General features: G+C 38.3%; 1 protein-coding gene across 3 annotated transcripts in view; it reads left to right on the forward strand.

The window, feature by feature from the left end:
- Ccdc171 (coiled-coil domain containing 171) overlaps nt 1-21,121 on the forward strand; it is a 330,958-nt gene that overhangs the window by 260,802 nt on the left and 49,035 nt on the right. For all 3 annotated transcript variants that reach the window (XM_036179739.1, XM_036179740.1, XM_036179741.1), the window contains one exon: nt 10,704-10,856. In XM_036179739.1, coding sequence (XP_036035632.1) covers nt 10,704-10,856 — 153 coding nt within the window. The remainder of the gene's footprint in view (nt 1-10,703; nt 10,857-21,121) is intronic.

The following is a 21,121-nucleotide window of genomic DNA, read 5'->3' on the forward strand; positions in this document are numbered from 1 at the left end:
TAGGTGCACCATTCTCAGCTTATCACGTTCTATTTGCAACATACTAGTAAGCCCACTGGCAACCAATACCTTACCTAGATAATAAGCATTTTGTAGATACCTAAAGTTTGAGTTTCCCAAAGCAAGGTAATTTATTATGACTGTTGTGTTGCAGCTGAGGCTGCTATTGATCTGGCAGTATCTTTCGAGCAGCACACTACTCTGAATTTTTCCACAATTATTGATGCTTTTCATGGTTTCTTGTCTCTGTGCAATGGTGTCCAATAGGAACTTTCCCCCAGCCCTCAATTATTTTTCAGTCCCTCTTCTGTACTCATGTAGGAATCCAACGTGTGATTTCTTCTCTATATGTCATTATCCCTTTAGTACTCCGTTATGTTAACCTCCAATACAGTAAGAGCAGTAATCACCATCAACCTAGCATCTTCACTTAGCCTTAAAATTGGCTTTGATTCAATTCTGATTGAAAATAACATATTTGAAAAAGAGTTGGTTTTATTTTTGGCACATTTAAGTTGTATATGCCACGGTTGAGTGGAAGCCAAAAAAAAGTTTAGAGTCTGAACAAGATAAAAAGAAAACATCGTTCTAAAAAAGTCTGCTGCAAAAGTATTCTGCAACTCTGCTGAACGTGGTTTCCCACGAGGCCCTTCTCATACCTGAAAAGCTACTATATTTACATCCTTCAAAGAGAGTGCCAGGAAAAAATCTTGAGTGATGAGCTAAGTCAAGTCTGGGGCCATTTCAAATGCCAAAAGAGGAAAATGAATTTGGATTCACTATTCACTTTCGTGTGTGTGTGTGTGTGTGTGTGTGTGTGTGTGTGTGTGTGTAGAAATTAACCAAAACACAGCTGAAATGATACAAGTTCTGTGACTTGTTTGCATGGAGAAGCAATATATTAATTGTTACAAATGTTTGTTGAATGCCTTTCACAGAATAAATGGCATTATCAGGAAAACACCATCTTAAGTTATTTTTTTAAAATGAAAACTTTATTGTAAAGAACTTGAAAATAAACACCACAAAATGAAATTAACCAGACCCAAAGTCTATGTCTCTCAGTGAACTTTCATATGGCTACAATAGCCAGTCTGAAGCTGTGACTCTTCATATTGAATTTATGCTTCTTATGCGCTTAGTTTACCACCCAAAACAGAAAACCCATACGGTCAATTATCTTTATTAATATTAGAATATTGTAGATTGCTTTTTAGTTTTGAGATAATTATGGATTCACAGGAAGTTGCCACGGTAGTAATAGACATTCCCGTGTCCCCTCTATCCATTTCTTCAGTGATGTATCTCATGAAGCTTTAGGACAATCATCAAATGAGAAAACTGACATGTGTGGGATAGTTTGTATGTATATTTCTCAACCACATTATCAGATGACTGTGTATGTGTTAGGGATATGACTTTTTGATACTGGCTTGTTTTAAATCAGTTTAATGCTCTTAAAATCCATCCACAATTTGACATGTCTTAGTAGATTGCTTGTCCACCATTACTCCATTGAAGGATATTTTTGTTGTGTCCAGTTCGTGACTACCACATATAAACCTGCTATGAACACTTGTGCACTGATTGTGTGGTCCTAGGTTTTTCTCTGTGGTAAATGCTCAGGAATGTGGTTGTTGGGCCATATGTAAGAGTATGACTATTTTTCCAGAATGAGGGTACTGCTTTTCATTCTCACCATCAATGTGTGAGAATTGTTGTTTTGTTTCCTCATCAGCTTTGAGGTCATAACCGTATTTCTTTCTAGCTACACTCATAGATGTCAGTTTCTAAATATATGTAGATATATAGATACCTTATTGTGTGAGTCTGCTTTGCATGTCTCTAATGGTTAATGATTTTGATAAGTATGGGATCTTATCTGGGTCCTCAATTATATTCTGTTGAATATAATTGTTTTTATGTGTCTGTTTTTATGCCAGTATTGTGCAATTTTTATTACTGTAGCTGTTATATAACTTAAAATAGACATGGTATAATCCTGGCCATTCTTTTATTTTTCAGGATTGTTTTGGAAATCCTGGTTTTCTTGTGTTTATCTGTGAAATTTAAAGTTATTTTCTCAATTTCTGTGAATAATTGCATTGGAATTTTTATGGACATTGCATTGAATCTATAGATTGCTTTTTGTAGGATGGCCATTTTTACAATATTAGTCATACCAATCATGAGCATGGGAAGTACTTCCACCTTCTAGTATCAGCCTTAATTTCTTTTTAATCTTGTATCTAGCTACTTCACTGAAGGTTTTATCAGCTGTAGGAGTTCCCTGGTAGAATTTTTGGGGTTGCTTATATATACTATTATATCATATGCAAAGAAAGAAAGTTTGACATCTTCCTTTCCGATTTATATCCCCTTGATCTCTTTTACTTGTCTTATAGCTCTGGCTAGAACTTCAAGTACTATATTGAATAGATATGGAGAGAGTGGACATCCTTGTCTTGTTCCTGATTTTAGTGGAATCACTTTGTGTTTCCATTTAATTTGACATGAGCTGTAACTTTCTGTATGGTGCTTTTATTATGTTTAGGTATCTTCCTTGTCTCCCTGATCTCTATAAGACTTTTATCATGAAGAGGTGTTGGATTTTGTCAAAGGCTTTTTTTATAAATTTTTTTTATTTTTTTAGCATCTAATGAGATGAGCAAGTGGTTTTTCTCTTTCAGTATGTTTTATATTGTGGATTACATTGACAGATTTTTGTATGTTGAACCATCCCTGCATCTCTGGGATGGAGTCTACCTACTTGATCATGGTGGACGATGCTTTTGATATGTTCTTGGATTCGATTTGTATTTTATTGAGTATTTTTGCATCAATGCCCATTGGTCTGTAATTCTCTTTCTTTGTTGAATCTTTGTGTGATTTGGGTTGTCAGAATGACTGTAGCCTCATAAAATGAACTTGGCAATATTTCTTCTATTTCTGTTTTTTGGAACAATGTGAGGAGTATTGGTATTAACTATTCCTCAAAAGTCTGGTAGAATTCTCAGCTAAAACCATCTGGTTCTGGCTGATTTTGGTTGGGAGACTTTCTTCTTTTTTTACTTTGTCTTTATTTATTCTTTGTGTCTTTTACATCATGCATCTCAATCCCATTCATTTCCCCTTTCCTTTGTATACACCCTCTGCCATTGCACCTTCTCCCTAAATAAAATAAAATTTAAGAAAAAAAAAAAAAGAAAAAATCAGTCTCATCATGGAAGCTGTAGTTTGACACAGTGAATCAGTCCCGCAGTAAACCATTTTGTTCATATGTCTACTTGCACGTGTTCATTACAAAGAGTCATTGGTCTGGTTCAGGCCTCTGGTTTCTGCTACACTATTGATGCTGGGCCCTCACTGGGATTCCTCTTGGATATCTTGTTGTTGCCCTGTGTCATGAAGATCCTGCCGCTTTGGACCCGTAGGATGGGTCCCTTCTCATGTTCCAGCAGATCGTGAATGGGACGGACCAATTCATAACCCTGGTTCTTGGCCTGGGTAGTTGCAGGGTTGGTCAGCTCACCAGCTCTCCCTTGTTCTCACCACCAGGGTGAGCTCTCCAGCATTACCCTGGCTAGTTTACCCCTTGTAGCAATGAGCAAGGAGCATGGTCAGGTCTGTTGCTTTTATGCCACAGTGTGGGCTCTGCTACAACTACACCATCAGGGCTAGCTCTACTATATGGCCCAGGCGAGGTGCATGGGCCACCCTCCCTGAGTGCTGTAGGAAATTAACTGTCTACCACCTTGAGTGTAACTTGAGCAAAAGAGACCCAAAGCCCACTCCAACAGTGACACACTTCCCCCTTCAAGGCCGCACCTATTCCAATAGTGTCACTCCCTTTGGGGGACATTTTCTTTCAAACCACACAGGCCAACTAACATCTTCATAAAGTTGGTTTTAATGTCATTTTCTTATGCTTCAGCTGTGTTGGAATATTCACGGCTTGATGTATTGGGATGGCTGGGCTCTGGTGATGATATATGGCTGTTGCTGATTGTGTTCTTACACTGACATTTAGGTATCTGGATTTCGAGTGATTATATGTCTAAGTGACCATTTCTGGGTTTGTCTTTGTTGGATGAGTGTTTCCTTCCTTGGTCTGTTTCCTCTCTGGTCTTCTGGCTGGAGTGGCCTTGAGTTCAGGATGCTGGCCTGGCCTCTGGTAAGGTAGGAGGCTTCTACCAGAGGTGTTCTTAATTTCTCGCTTTTTTTCTTTTCCCAGTCTCTTAAAGTTTTTATTATACACATCTTTCTCTTTAGACTTGTTACTTTTTTGAGGCATTGTGAATGGGATTGCTTCCCTGATTTCTTTCTCAGTATGTTTGTTCTTTGTATATAGGAAAGCTACTGATTTTTGTATGCTAATTTTGTATCCTGCTATTTGCTGAATGTGTTTATAAAGGGTAGGGCTTTCTGATAGACTCTTTAGAACCTTTCAGGTATAGAATCTGATCACCTGCTAATGAGGATCCCTTGGCTTCTTTCTTTTCTATTTTAAGTCATTTCATCCCTTCACTTGCCTTATTGCTCTAGCTAAATCTTCAAGTACTATATTGGATAAGAATGGAAAGATTGGACATCCTTGTCTCATTCCTGATTGTAGTGGAAATGCTTTGAGATTTTTCTCTATTTAGCATGATTTTGGCTGTGGCTTATTGTTTATTGCTTTTTATTCTGTTGAGTTATATGCCTCATATCCCTGGATACCCCAGGACTGTTATCATGAAAGAATATTGTATTTTGTCAAAGGCCTTTCTGCATCGAATGAGATAATCATGTGGTTTCTGTCCCAGATCTATTTATGTGGTGGATTATATTTATTTTATATTTATTGGTTTACATTTGTGGAACCATCCATGCATCTCTGGGATGAAGCCAACCTTATCATGGTGGGTAATTTTCTGATGTTTCTTGATTTCAATTTGAAAATGTTTTATTGAAAAATTTTACATCTATGTTTATTAGAGAGACTGGCATATAATTGCTTCATTTTGTTGGATGATTGTCTTGCTTCACAGAAGAATTTGCAGTTATTACTTGGCAAATGAATTTGAGGAGTATTGGTGTTAGGGTCTCTTGGAATCCTGTGCTGTATTGATCCATTCACCTACCACTTCCCCTTTTAAGCTGGGAGATTTTAAATTACTGATTATATATCTCATTGGTGGTTATGGTCTACTTAAAGTATTTTCATCTTGATTTAATTTTGGTCGATCATTGTTCTGGCTAGGTTTATGTCAACTTGACACAAGCTAGAGTCGTTGGAAAGGAGGGAGCCTCAATTGAGAAATGCTTCTATAAGATCGAGCTGCAGGCAATTTTCTTAATTAGTGGTTGATGGGGAAAGGCCTAGCTTATTGTGGGTGGTGTCTCCGGTTTCTGTAAGAAAGCAGTTTGAGCCGGGCGGTGGTGGCGCATGCCTTTAATCCCAGGACTTGGGAGGCAGAGACAGGCAGATCTTTGTGAGTTTGAGGCCAGCCTGGTCTACAGAGCGAGATCCAGGAAAGGCGCAAAGCAACACACAGAGAAACCCTGTCTCGAAAAACAAAAAAAAAACAAAAAACAAAAAACAAAACAAAAAAAAAAAAAGGAAGAAAGAAAGCAGTTTGAGCAAAGCATGGGGAGCAGATCAGTAAGCAGCAACCCTCCATGACCTCTGTGTCAGCTCCTGCCTGTAGGTTCCTGCTCTGTTTGAGTTCCTGTCCTGACTTCCTTTAATGATGAATAGTGATGTGGAAGCATAAGCCACATAACCAACCTATCCTCCCCAGTGCTTTGGTAGTGTTTCAGCACAGCAATGGTATCCCTAAAATAGCCCTGTACATTTAGAAATTCATCCATTGCTTTTAGACTTTCCAGTTTATAAAGTATGTTCTTATGAGTCTCCGAGTTTCCTCAGTATCTGTTGTAATGTTCCCCTTCTCACTCCTGATTTTATTAATTTGGGTCTTCTCTCTTACTTTTGTTTAGTTTGGCTAAAGGTTTGTCAATCTTACTAATCTTTTCAGTGTAGCAACCCTTCATTTCATTGAGTCTTTATATTGTTGTTTTCATTTGTATTTCTATTTTTGGATTCATTCCAGGTGTCAACAAATTTGATATGAAAAGTTGTAAGTTACCATTGTAAGAATGTCTTCCTTACGTATGGCATCACAAGTACTATCTTATTGTCAGTGAGAAGTCTTGTAGCAAATAACTACTGATTGACTTTAGATGTTTCTGTAGAAAGGACCTATTTTACTATCTATAAAAAATATATTTAAAATATTTTACCTTATGTCTAATACTAACACTTCTCAGAAATATTTAATCTTTCATGATTTACTACACTAATTTTCCTAATTTGATATAGTTATTATCATAGATAACATTTACTTGAGTGTCTTGTATGCATGGTATAGTTAAGATCTTTTAATGTATTAAAAGTCATTTAATTTACGTGAATTCTTAAAACATAAGCATTATTTTTGTGGAAATTAATTATATTTAATACATTTAGTATTTTTGGTGTGTTAGTTTTACCTGGTGTCTTTTAGAACATAGAAATGAAAAATATTTATAAATTTAGGTGAGGTGTCAGAAGTTTTTGTTTTTACTCAGTGTGACGAAAGGGGCACTCTTTTAGTGTTCAGACTTTAGGATATTTTTCACTAATTTCTTCTCTTAGGTCAGGACTCTAGTGATTGCATTTTCTCTGATGTTGGTTTGGAAGTCTGACTGCTACATAATCTGGAGTATGGAAGTAGTAGAGGAAACACTTTTATCCTCAAATGACATTCACCTCTTGTATTACAGAATATTTTGTGTTCTGAAGTACACATATTTTTCCCTTATAATGAATAGATGATGTCCTCTCTAGCTTTTTGTCAAGTTGATCCAAGTTTGAGTTATCTGGGAAAAGAAAAGTTTCTTGATTAATGATTGATGTGCGAGGGCCCTGCCCACTGCTGTGGTACCATCCCTAGGCAAGGGGACCTGGATGGTATAAGAAAGCAGGCTGAGCAAGCCATAAGAAGGAAGACAGTGAGCAGTGAGGAGCCTTCTTCCATGGCTTCCACTTAGTTTCTGCTTCCAAGTTCCTGCCTTCATCCTCTGTCCTGACATACCTCAGTTATAGGTTATGACCTGAGAATCCTGATATAAACTAAGTCCTTTCCTCCCTAAGTTGCTTTTGGTCATGTTGCTTTATCACAGCAGGAGAAAAGTAATGGAGAAGAGGGACATTTGACATGTCTGGCTGCTCTCACCTTGCTAATGTCAGTTGTTAACACTACATTTTATTTATATAACAATTTTTACCGTTTTTTTTTTTTTTTTGGTCCAGAAACTTGCCCCCTGTTTCTTAATACCTATGTGAACCCCTCTGAGGTACAGACTTCATTTCAGCATATAGGCTAAGTCTCATGCTGTTTTTCTGTCTTGTCCTCGTGGAAACTGGATATGGGAATAGGGTGTGTAGTGAGAATGTCGGCTTCAGAGGACTGGTCAGGGGTCATGAGACACTTGTTCCCTGTTCCTCCACCCTTAGTTATTTCAGATCACCTTTTTATATCTTATGCCAACGGGGCACCTTTCTCCTTGTCAAGGAACTGGCTTTTCACTGGCATCCTGTACTTCATTATTTGGTTCATTTTGAGGTATTGGGTCAAACCCAGAACCTTATGCAAGCTGGGAGGGCTGTTTTCTAAGTTCTTAATGTTTTATGTTTTTAAAATGAGTTTTGAAGGATCTCATGTTATCTATTCCTTTTACACCCAAGAATTCAGGAAATACTTTCTACAAATTTAGGAAGCAGGATTGCTTTTAAAATATTGAACTGTTTCACCTCAAAATATTAAAGGATGTGACTTTTGTGACTTAACATTGAAATGATTAAGAACATTTTACTGATTGAAGAATAATTCCCATTTTCATTCCATAAGCAGTTATGAATGTTTGCAGTCATTTGTACATTTTTAGATCCTTATATAGCAAGAATATAATCATATGTACTTGTGTTTACACATGTGTACGCACATGTGTGGATTGCCTATCAGAGCTTACGTCATTAGGATTTCACTGTAGACGTTAAAATAGAACAATAGTATTACAGTGAGATTCAGGAGTTTATCACTTTAGAGGCCTTTCTTGTAAGAGGTACAGTACAATCAGAGGGTTAGGAGAAAAGCTGTACTTCCCATACTCTTTGGTTTGAATCTCACTGCCACATTGCTAGCTTGGTAATGTCCTTCTGCTTTACGCTGTCTGCCCTATGTGATTACTGTAAAGAGATGAAGTAGAGCCTCTACTACAGTCCCTGGCTGTAGGAGACAACTAACAAACATGTTTTAGCTGTATGAGTCTCACAGCAGTTTGGAAGTAGACAAGAAAGATACTTTTTTTTTTTTTTTTGAGCTGAGGATCGAACCCAGGGCCTTGTGCTGGCTAGGCAAACGCTCTACCACTGAGCTAAATCCCCAACCCAAGAAAGATACTTTTATTCCTATTTTATGTAGCAAGAGAGGAGATGAAGGCCCTGGAGATTGTGTAGTATTTCCTGAGAACACAGTGCTGTGTATGTAACAGAGCAAGAACTGGGGGGATGAACTTAGAACAACGAAGAGAGATTGGACATAGGAAGAAGCAGATGCAGTCGCATGCTTTTGCTACCTCAGGGATAAATACACTCGACCACTGAAGTACATCTTCAGCCTCACTTGTGTTTGAGTTTTACATACTTTTGACATCCCAGGAAATACCTTGTTAGTATTAGATATAAACTTATTTTAAAATGACTAAAGGTGGGGTAGGCTAGGACATTGGTTATCTACCCACACCATAGGTTGTATTATGATTTACTGTTGGGCAGAGAATTTACATTTAGGTGTTCTCTTTTATACATATAACTATGCTTTCCCCTGCTCCAACTTGAAAAAAATGTGATTAATAATTTATCCATTAGATTGGATGTTAAGATGGTATTTCCCAAGTATCTTTATTCTTTTTATAAGGTAATTTATACCACTAGGTAGATTGCAGTTTTTCATCTCTTCTAATTTTTAATTAATACATTCTTCCAAAGTTGTTACTTCACTCATTTCCTCAAATACCCACTGTGGACTACTCTCTCAGGGATACAGACATGTGTAGACATAGAGCCTGGCCTCACAGACTGCTTGTCTGGTAAGGAAGAAAAACATGTAACATAATAAATATCTCCAATGAATGCGACAATCAAAGCCAGTGTGAGTGGCCCACAGGGAGCGAGGACAGAAGCTAACTACCATTTGGGGCTTTGTAGATGGTTCTTGAAAGAGCTGCTGTCTCAGAAAGATGTTTGAGGGCGAATAGGAATTTCTTAAGGGAGACCTGAATTTTCTAGTAACTAGCCTGCTTCTGCTTCTCAGACACTTAACACTATTTCTTACTTGTTCACTAAATTATTTTCCACATGCATTTAGAATTGCTAAAATAAATACCTGGTCTCCCAAGGCTGTTTCAGTTCAGACCATCAGACTGAATGTAATTTGCACATTCTTAGACTCTGTCTCTCATTGCATGGCATGTCTATAGTAGGAACATTTCCTTCATAAATACTGTAATACTGTTTTTGGACCTATCTTTGAAATGTTTGATTTAATGTTGATGTACTTGAAGCATTTTGCAAGATTAATTGAAGAGGATATAATAGAATCCCTTTGGGTTAAAGTTCACTGAAGTTTTTTTTTTAAGGAAAAGTCTATAGAATATGGTTCAGCCATGTTACAGAGCTCAGCACACCCTCCCACCCCGGTCTGTACTATTTAGGGAAGATGGTAAGTTAGCCAGCACCTGCTTCTACTATTACTACTATGCAGATTGTGTCTGAGGACACCTCTGTGTTATATGGTGGACATAATGACTCTTTTCTCTCAGTATGGGAATCAGCAGTTAGTCACAGGATTATTTGAGCTCTTTTGTTTCAAAACATTTGTTAGGTAGATTGCAAGTTTTACTAACTCAGCTCATTATGAAATATTAATATGTTATTCATATACCCATGTGTTGTCTCTTACAAGATTGAAATTTAGGTCAAATTACAACCTGAATTTAATTTTAGTACAGAAAATAAGTGTGTCATATTTAAAACCTGTGTTCTAAATTTTAAGCACAATAGATCAAAGTACATCTCATTTAAATAAATCCTCTGGAATAAAGACTCAATTATTTTTTTCCCAAACCTGTTTATCTTTCTTCACATGTGTGTATCCCTGTGTGCAAGTATGTATGCACATGTGGGGGGATATGTGTACATGTACACATGTGGTGGTCAATATTGTTCCTTAGGGGCCATTCATCTTGTCTTTTTGAGACAGAGTATTAAGGTGGCCAGGCTATTAAGGTGGCCAATGATCCTCATGAATCCTCCTGTTTCTCCCACAAACTGGGGTTATACATGTGCACCACTATGTCTAACTTTTTATGTGGGTGCTGGGATTGAACTTGGCCCGTTACACAGCAAGTGCCTTCTCCCAGTGAGCTATCGCCCCATCCCACCCCAGAGCTTTCTCAGTGACTGTTTGTAGTATAGAATGTGAGGTTTATCTTTATTTTCTAGAAACTATAAAAATTGTTTATTTTTTATTTTCATGATTTTGCTTTCAAATTACAGAAATTCTGCTTTGGGGACAGCTTTATTTGAATTGTAAGTGACATTAATTTTATTTCTTAAGGCCATGATTAAAAGTTTCTTGGATGTCTACCAGCTTGCAAGTGCTAGAATCTCTACATTGGAGAAGGAGATGACATCGCACCGAAATCACATTGCAACTCTGAAATCTGAGCTCCACACAGCTTGTCTAAGAGAGAATGAAAGTTTACAGTCAGTAAGTTCAGACCAAAATGTTTCTGTCTTCCTTGGGTCTTGGGTCACATGTGTATTTATGTTTTTATTGCTTGCAGGATCATTTGGCTGTATCTGTGTGTGAGTGTGTGTTTATGTAATTTAGGATAAGTGATCAATCAAATAACATAAAATTAGTATGGAGGAACATTAGAGAGGAAGAAAGCAATTAATTTTTCCACTGTATCATGTATAGAGGTATGCATATTGTTATCACGTTCCTACACTATGTCAGGACTCCTTTGTGTGGCAGTACACTGACATTTGGGTTTGGCAGTATGCATAGTTAAAGCTTATAACTGTCTGAAGATTCAGTGTGTCCCATTAAGACAGAATATTATTAATTATGCGTATAACCAAAATGGTAATTAGAACATGTGATTATTCTCTGTAGAAAACTAGACTTATTCATAATACATGCCTAGCTAAAGATGCATGTTGTGATTCATCTATATGATTAAAATTCTGTTTCAGTACTCATTTTATGTCTTAAAATTTTAGCCATGATGAAATTTGGGCTAATTTAAAACTAAAACTAAAAATATTCTACATTTGGGATATGCATTTGGGGAATTTTATAAAATGAATGTATTTGTGATGTAGTGGAATGTAACAGACATTCAGAGGGCTCTTAGTAATTGGAGTGTATGTTTTCCTTTTTTGAATTGGTTGTGATGCATGGGGGTGACTTCTGAGTGAAAACTACAGTTTCTAGATTCAGCTGTGGACCTGTTTCAGACGAGGACGCTTAGTGGCGCAGGAGCTAACCTGGCCGACCCTAGGTGGGTGACAGCTGTGGGTTGGCTCTGCTTTTTCCTTCCGGTTTCAGCTCCTCTGCCGGCATTTCAGTGACACCTCTGGGACTGTGGTGTTTGGAACAGCAGCCAACCCCTCCCCCGTCCCACTCGTCTCTGCCTCTCGTGCCCTCATTTCTGCCTTTCTTGCTTTCCTACTGTTGCCATAGCTCCTGCCATCCACTGACCCATGAGGTATTTTAAGGGTGTCCATTGTCTGTTTGCTCCCTGCGCTCAGTTGAACCCCAAATACACTCTACATATACAAGCACTTTTGAAGTGTTCTTCACGGCCATAAAGACACCCTGGGCCAAGAGCAGTCTGGCCACAGTCGTTACCTAATATTTAGGAAGATGAATATTAGGAATTTGCCTAATAAATATCAAAAGCCAGTTACTGGGCACCTAGGGTGTCCGTTCAATTGTATATCCTTTACTAGAGTTTTTAATGAGAGCGTAGTGATGCTTTGACCACTAGTAAGAGAGCTTAAATTAAAGAGGGAACATTGCAATTTGAACATTTGAAATTATATATTCACCTTTCCTCATGTTTATTCTCTGTTAGAATTGCATTATACTGTTTAGCTTATGTTAACTGAATTGGGTTGTGCCAATCCTTATTGTTTGGTACCATTAGTCACGGAAAACTAATTGCTTGTATTTTAAGAAAGGCAAAACTTGATGAACAGAAATCGTTTCTCTAATTGTTATTTTTTAACCAATTACTTTTTTTTTTGATGAAATTGTACTTACTGTTATACCCAAACCACCTTTCTGGTGTAAACATACTTGGTCATCACCTCACACGTGAGATGTGTTCATTCTTGCCATGTTCTCATGAAGGGAACACATGCACTGTGGACTCACTGTGTGACGTGATCTATCATCCTGGGGTGCTCATGTGTGTGTGCTTCTTTGTTGATTTCTTTCGTTGAGCATCACTGTGTCTAAAATAGTAACAAATCTTCATGATGATTTTGTTTGTCAAGGCATTTGCATGTGCTCTTTCTAATTTAAACCTCTTAAGAACTTGGAGGGAGGGAGGCAAGCAAGCCTTAGACTTCGTCTGGTATGGACATGAGGCAATAGTGTTTGGTGGGTGAAGAGCACGAGCTTTGAGTGTGTATCCATTTGGACTTCTATGAAGTATACATTACAAAAATTAACATGACTTTTTATAACAGAAAATTATAGTTATAAATTTGTAACCACATAGTAAGTACATTTCTGTTACTTTTAAAAACACAATGTTTTTATTTCATGGGTTCTTATTACAGTAAGAAATCTAGATGTAGGTGGTTATTTTTGCTAGTTTAGTGGTTCATTTTATAAATGCAATTCCTAAACTGCTTCCTTGTTGTCCCTGAATGTAGTAATCAGCTTTAGGATTTTAAGTCACATCTAAGGTAGAAGGACAGGTTGCCTTAGCATCTGGTACATTGATTCTATTTCTGTCCATTGCTAACGGTGGGGTTGGGTCTCCGAATTTTCAACAGCGAAGAGAATGATGATACTACTTCCTAACGCAGATGCTGGGAAGTTGGCTGAGAAATGTTCAGCTGCTTTGGACTTTGCCATGTGCTTAATGAGTAGAGAGGTGGTGTGTGTGTGTGTGTGTGTGTGTGTGTGTGTGTGTGTGTGTGTGTGTGTATGTGTTATGAGTTTAATAACCTTTATTCAGATAGCAAATTGAGTGCATCACCTCAGGAAGGTTATCTGCTAGCCCCACACTTTCATTGACATCATTTTGTTCTGCTTTGTACTGTAGCTTGTGTGTTCTTTTCTGTCTATGGCAGCATCAGTGTACTCCAAAGACTGAGCTCACTGCTCTTTCTGAGGCCCGTCTTCTTCTTTTTCATTGACTAAATTCTTAAAATTCAGTCTAAAAATGCCTGAGGATAAATCTTGGAAAATTCAACTTATCATTCTTGAGTTATAAAGGTCATAAAGGAGGCTGTGAAAGAAAAACAAAACATACACCATGGGGACAAAGTATTGCAAGAAGAATCTGTAGTCAGTAGTGTCAGGGGCTTTGGAAGTACAGTAGAGCAGAGGTTGAAAATGTCCTTTAGACTTGACCTGTGGAGGCCACTGGTTACCATAACAAAACCTCTTCTGGCAAGGTGTTGGTGGGTATGCAGGAAGGAACTGACCCTTTCCAGATCATGGTGATTTTACATTTCCTCAGATAATTAGCAGCTGGATGTGAGACAGAGGCAGTATGTTCTGAGGGTCCAGAGAATTCTCAGATAGGAGTGATTTCTGTGATCTATTGTCTTGAGACTCCCACATATAGGCCCCCAAAGTTATCCAGTACACTCTACTTTTACTATTTTAGTTCACAGCATGTCTTTTTCAATCCTTTTCTTTTAACTTCCTATGCTTTGTATTTACTGTGAGTTTCTTCTAGAAAGGAACGGTTTGGTTTTCCTTTATACATTTTCACAGTCTCTGATTTTTAATTAAGTAATTAGGCCATTTGTAGTATGAATCTTAAAATGTCTTACTAATTAAATCAAACTCAGAGCCAGGTTTTGGGGTGAATGCTGGAAGATCAGAGAAGCAGAACAAGCCACAGCTTCCCCACCTTGCCATTTCCTCAGTCTGGAAGCCTCTGAGTCCTTATCCAGAATGAATCTCAGCTGAACTGTGCTACTCAAAGCCTAAAAGCTTAACCAGCCAAATGCTTCTAGTTTCTGGTCTTCATGCCTTATATACCTTTCTGCTTTCTGCCATCACTCCCTGGGATTAAAGGCTCACTTCTTGGGATTAAAGGCGTGTATCACATGTGTGGCTGTTTCCAGTGTGGCCTTGAACTCACAGAGATCCAGAGGGATTTCTGTCTCTGGAATGCTAGGATTAAAGGTGTGAGTGCCACCATTTTCTAGCCTCTGTATCTAGTGGCTGTCTGTTCTCTGACCCCAGATAAATTTATTAGGGTGCACAATATTTTGAGGAACACAATACCACCACATTTACCCTTTTTGTTCAAAATTTAAAAAAGCTTATAACTAATACAAGAAAAACTATCCAATAAGTATATACAATATATACAGTCAAGAATTATATTAACAAAGTCTAGTCCATTAACATTTGACAAATTCAGATAAAAATTCCATTATTTATTTTTTGACAATGTCCAGTCCAGTAACATTTGATAAACTCAGACAAAAAATTTTCATTACTTATCCTATTTAAAACAAGTAGTTCCTTTTTAAATGTAGATTCAATAATTGACCTTTTTATCTTATCATATCTATATTCTATCTTTTTTCTTTTCATAATCGATTCAGTAGTCTACCTTTTGTCATTTTTACATCTCCCCTTTTTCTTTTTACAGTTGATTCAGTGATCGACCCATTTATCCTATTATTCTTTATCTTTTTTTCTCAGAGTAGATTCATATCTACCTCATATCTATTCTCTTTTTACTTTTTCTTTTTTTTTTTAAACAAAACCTCTGAATATACTCTCCTTGTTCAGCTTTTTTCCTGACCATTAACAATTAACAACTTGTAACCAACCATCATAAACAATAACAATTATCCATAAGCCATTGAACGATCAAAACACACCCACCCCACCTCTTGGGAATATGGGCGTTGTTTTCTTAAAATTACTTCCTGCTTTCTGGGGGTGAAGACATCTTTAAGGGAATCCTGAAAAGAAAGTTTTTTGGGTTAATTGTCAAGTCCTTAGTGAGTTAGCTGTATCATTTGTTCAGTCTCTGCATAATGGGAAAATGCAGGGCTTGTTTCAAGTCCTTGTTCAAGTAGTCTGTCAGGCTGGATCATCTCAGCTAGCCATCCTGAAACTGTCCTGAGCAATTTGTAGTCCAAAGCTGATCTTCCCATGGTGTTAATCAGCTTAATGGCTTTACCATAGTCCATGTGCCTTCATCATTGTGGAGTCCCATCATCCTTTTGAAGATTTCAAAGTCGCTGTTAGGCCTGGTCATGGTTACCTGTAGACTATTTTTTTTTTTTTTTTTTTTTGTGCCTCCTCTGTGGTTTGGAGCAATCACAGTCTGATAAATATCTGTCTCTCGGGACCATGAGTGTTCTTCCCTAGAAGAGAAAATCTTCACAGCAATTTCTCCCCACCATTTGTCTTGCCAAACTTTTCCAAACTGACCTTTGCCGATGCTTTCTGGTAGCACGATGGTCCTGGCAATTCTTCTCTGAACAAGCAGCAGTAAACCCTTTGTCCCAGGTAGCAGCATCATTGCAGTCACCAACATGATGAGAAGCAGCTGGCAACTCGGAGCAGCAGCTGCTGCCTCCATGGTCCCACCACCATTTGTGGCTTGGTCCTGGCCTCAGCTTCTCCTTAGCAAGCCTCCTAGGCTGCCCTCAAAGTTGGGATCCTCCTGCCTCTGCCTCCTTCAGCAAATCCAACCAGTGTGCTTCACTACAACTGGCTGAGAGAAGCTCGGGCCTGAGCTGGGGCCCGCAAGGCCACAGGCAAGCAGCTTTTTCATGAATTCGTACCACGAACATTGGGCGCCAGATGTAGTATGAATCTTAAAATGTCTTACTAATAAAATCAAACTCAGAGCCAGGTATTGGGGTGAATGCTGGAAGATCAGAGAAGCAGAACAAGCCACAGCTTCCTTACCTTGCCATTTCCTCAGCTGGGCGCCAAATGTAAATGAATGGTCTTATTAAATAAGAAACACAGAGCCAAATACAGAGTTAAGAGTCAAGAGGTCAGAGCAATAGCTTAAACCTCCTTACCCTTCCTGCTGCTGCTGTCCTTCCCTCAGCAAGAGACCTACTTCCTGTGTCCTGTCTTTTTTATAGACTTTCTGTTCTGCCTTCTCATTGGTTGTAAACCCAACCACATGACCTCCTCATCACTGCCTGTCTGTACAGACCTCCAGGTCTTCTATGGTTGGTATTGAGATTAAAGGTGTGTGTCTCCATGCTGGCTGTATCCTTGAACTCACAGAGATCTGCCTGTCATGTGATCTAGATTAAAGGTGTGTGCCACCACCGCCTGGCTTCTGCTGTGGCTTGCTATCAGCTCTGACCCACAGGCTACTTTATTTATTAACATACAAATAAAACCACATTTCAGTACAAATAAAATATCACCATAGCCATTTATAATTAATATATTGCTGATAGGCTTGCATTTTTCTATCATTTAAAAAATGTGTTTCTTCTGCTTTTGTTTCTCTGTGTTCCCTTTATTTTTTTTCTTTTTGATTATTTGAATTTATTTGCAGCATTCTGTTTTAATTTGTCTACTGGATATCTATATATATCTATATATATATATATATATATCATTATTTTAGTGATATATAGATATATTTTAATATTGTTATTGACCCCATCAAGAAAACTATAAAATCTTACAAGAAGTTTTCACTCCCATCAAGAATCATTATAGAAAACCACGCCCATCAAAATGCTGGATTGTGAAGCTCTAATGGATACAGCTACAAAACACTTCCTCACCAAAGCTCAGGGAACACTACAGAAGAGGGGGCTGACAGAACCTAATACTAGAGAATCATGGAGTTTGCTGTGAGACTGTGTTCCCTGGTAACGTCATACATTACAGCCCATAGAGTCTCACCAACATGATTGCTCAAGTGTGAGCTGAACAGGGACAAGACATGCCAGAGTGGATGGGGATAGAGAATACAGGCAACTAAGAACCGCGGAGAGCAGGAGAAACAGTCTTCTCCAAGGAAGCATACACCAGTTAGTTATCCAACACCAGTGATCAGACCTGAAAACACACACACACACACACACACACACACACACACACACATATACACATAGATATACATACACATATGTACATTCTCACTCAATTTATGTACATACATTGAAAGAGCCATCAGACATTTTTCTTTCAACAGCTATGCATAATTTAAAATTTATTAAGGCAAATCTTTTATAATTACCTAGACTTTACCTTTTTCAACGTCTTTATCTTGAAGACCTAAATCTCTGTTTACTATAATTTCTTTTTAGTCTAAGGAAAACTCAAGTAGATTCAACATTATAATGGATTTTGTTAGTTCTCTTTCTTCTTATAATGTTTTATTTCACTTTATTTTGGAAAGTATTTTCATTGAAATGGCCTTCTGTATTGACAGTAGTCTCCCCACTGTGAACTGTTTGGCCATCCCCTGACTCCTACAGGATCTCTGGTGTGAACTCTACAGCCCTCACAGGATTGTCTCCTATACCTGTTATCTCATGTTTCTGTCCACCCTCATTCAAGATTTCTCTGTCATTCTTTTCCAGTTTGATTGTAATATGTCGATGCATATTAAATAGTTGTTAGATGTTTGTAGGGTAGTGAGCGGAGTTTGTCCTATTCAGTGAGTTTCTTGAATCTGTGCGTTTACATCTTTCCCTGGATGTGGGAGGTCTTCAGCCATTAGTTTGTAGAATCTCAAGGTTTCTTTCTCGCTCTTTCTCCATTATTTATTTCCTGTTGTTCGATTGGATGGACTCTGTGAATTCGCACAGGCTCACTATATATTTCCTCTGTCATGTCTGCTGTGAACACATCTAATAAAAATTTAATTTCAGTACTGTACATTTTTACTTCTGAAATTTCAATTTGTTCTTTTATAAATATGTCCTGAAAAATTTTATGCTGTCACCCATTTCAAGAATGTCGGTCACTGCTGTGTCTTTGTTTTATAGTTTCACTGTCTGCTTCCTTTGGGGAGTACCATGTGCTTCCTGTCTTCTTTTTTTTCAGTTGTGACCCTTCCTTCAACTGCTGAGCCAACTCTCTAGCCCTATTGTCTTTTCTAAGAATGTGACAAAATTTCTTACTTTTGGTGTGTTGAGAAATTTTAGATTATTTCTTGAACATTTTACACATTGTATGGTTTAAATTATAATTCTTTTTTTAATGTAAATGAACCCATTTTTAGTGATCTACATTTTACCTCATGGCTTTTTACCTCTGTTCCATAGTGTACCTCCTGCTTCTTCTCCTTGTCCTCTGCCTTCTCTCCCACGCCTAGATGCATGTCCTCATCTTCTCTTTCTCTGCCTGGAAGTCTATAATTCTTATTATAGTCCTTAGAATACTGGTATTTTTCCAGTGTATCATGGATTTTCTTGATGTTCGTGCTGAGAATGGTAAGATTGTCATTTCTTTGTTGGTTTTCTCTGGTAGGCATTCTGAAGTTTCCCTTGTCTTTCTAGGCACATGGGTGATTGCACTTCTAGCCTTACAATTTAGGCCTTACTGGGTGAGTTGCTTAACCAAGAAATTATAAATGGAAGTAACATGTGTTATTCCCTTATGCAAATATTTAGTAATTCCTACATGAATCCATGTATGCTCTATTTTAAAAATTATTTCTCTTATTTTTGAGATTATACTATAGCTACCCCATTTATCCCTCCTGCTTTCTTCTTCTAAACCCTCCCATATACTCCTCCTTGCTCTTCTACAACTGATGGTCTCTTTTCATTAATATATGTGTATATATATATATATATATATATATATATATATATTTCTGAATACATTAATATACATAATTTCTAAATACACAAACACAACCTGCTCAGTCTGTGTAATGTTTGTCTGGGTGGGCAGCCAGCTGGTGCTCTTCCCTGGGGAAACCTCTCGCTCTCTCCCTCTATCAGCATTCCTCAGTTGCCATGTTCCCTTTGTGGGGTTGGAGCTGCCTGGCCTTTCCCCTTCCCTGTCAGTGTGTCTGTTGTTGTCCCTGTTCAGCTCATGTTAGGCAGCCATGTTGATGAGACTTTATGGATGAACTTCTGGCATTACTAGGAGACACATCTCAGAAAAGTCCCTGTCCCTCTGGCTCTTAGGATCTTCTCACCCGGATTCCTTGGTGACCCGAGCCTTAGAGGCAGGAGTTTTATTGCAGATGTATCGGTTGGGACTGGGCTTCAGGACTGTAATTTGATTACTGTGGTTTTCTGTAATGGTCTCAATCTGTTACATCAGAGAGAAGTTTCTTTCTTCCTTCCTTCCTTCCTTCCTTCCTTCCTTCCTTCCTTCCTTCCTCCTTCTTTCCTTCCTCCCTCCCTCCCTCCTCCCTCCCTCCCTCCCTCCTCCCTCCTCCTCCTCCTCCTCCTCCTCCTCCTCCTCCTCCTTCTTCTCTCTCTCTCTCTCTCTCTCTCTCTCTCTCTCTCTCTCTCTCTCTCCTCTCTCTTCTTTTCCCACAAAACATGATTTCTCTGTGTAACAGCTCTAGCTGTCTTAGAATTCACTTTGTAGACCAGACTGGCTTGAAACTCACAGTGACCCGCCTGCCTCTGCCTCCTGAGTGCTGGATTAAAGGCTAGAATTTTATTTGTCTACGCTGCCATACAGTTGCTGAGAGCGAGGCTTCCCTTAGAACAAAGCGGGGAAAGAGAGGAATGGGAAAGAAATGGAGATTGTCCTCTACTCCCAGCACTGGCTCTCAGTACCGCTTTTGTTATCTGGCCAGACAGGTCTCAATGTAAGGAAGTAAGAACAAAGGAAAGGGAGCAGGAGACCCACAGTTCTATGGAGCACATGTCACTCTCTCTCTTTTCTAAACTCTGCTCACTTTCCTCTGCTTTTCAGAGCCCTCAGCAGGTCCTTCTTGTATTTCTCCAAGATATTTCAGTTGTAACAAATTCAAGAGATAGCTTTTAGGGGGTTACTTTATTGTAGGGAGTAGCATGGTGCACACTAGGAATGATAGTGACCACAGTGGGCAATCATGGCATCTTAGATTCAAATTTCTTTGTCTTTTTGGGTAAGATTTTTAACCTCAGTGAACTGTATTCCTTATCTAATATTTGGGAATATTAACGCCTGCTGACAAAGGTGTTTCAAACATCAGAGAAGTAGTTAGTACTTTGTACCATTTTGTCCACACAGCACTTATTGTAGGCGTGATCTCCATCAGAATTCATGTACCTCTGTGTCTGTTCTGATAGATCGTTTTATATCTTACTTTCCAAGTGGGCATCATTTGAAGCATGGGGATTAAGATGGATAAGACATGATCTCTGCCTTTGTGGTTTCCTGTTCTTTCCTGGGAATATAACAGACACAAAAATAGGCATAGACAGTCCATGGGAACAGAGGTGAGGGGAGGTCATTCTGCCTAACATTGTCAGAGGTATCAAGAAGGTCAGAAATGTCAGTGAGAGTCTCTGTAATGATTTGATAGCTTGTTAGAATGGAAGAGTGATCCAAATACATTTTTTTTTCTCAATGAGGGATGAGATTTCTGTATAACAGTCTGTTTAATGAATGGGGTTATATTGTGAAATTTGAACACTATAATAATGTGTTCCTCTGTTGGTTACATAGCCTCTCTCTGTTAAAGTCACTGCACTCAAACATCTGTATACAATAGAATCCCAAACTGCTTGCTCTGGTAGTCCAAGCCCACCTTCATGTTTTGCACTCTGTTCTTACACAGTAAGTTCCCCTTTTATTTTATGATCTGGTTT

Source organism: Onychomys torridus, chromosome 2 (genome assembly GCF_903995425.1).
Source record: "Onychomys torridus chromosome 2, mOncTor1.1, whole genome shotgun sequence".
Classification (NCBI taxonomy): Eukaryota; Metazoa; Chordata; class Mammalia; order Rodentia; family Cricetidae; genus Onychomys; species Onychomys torridus.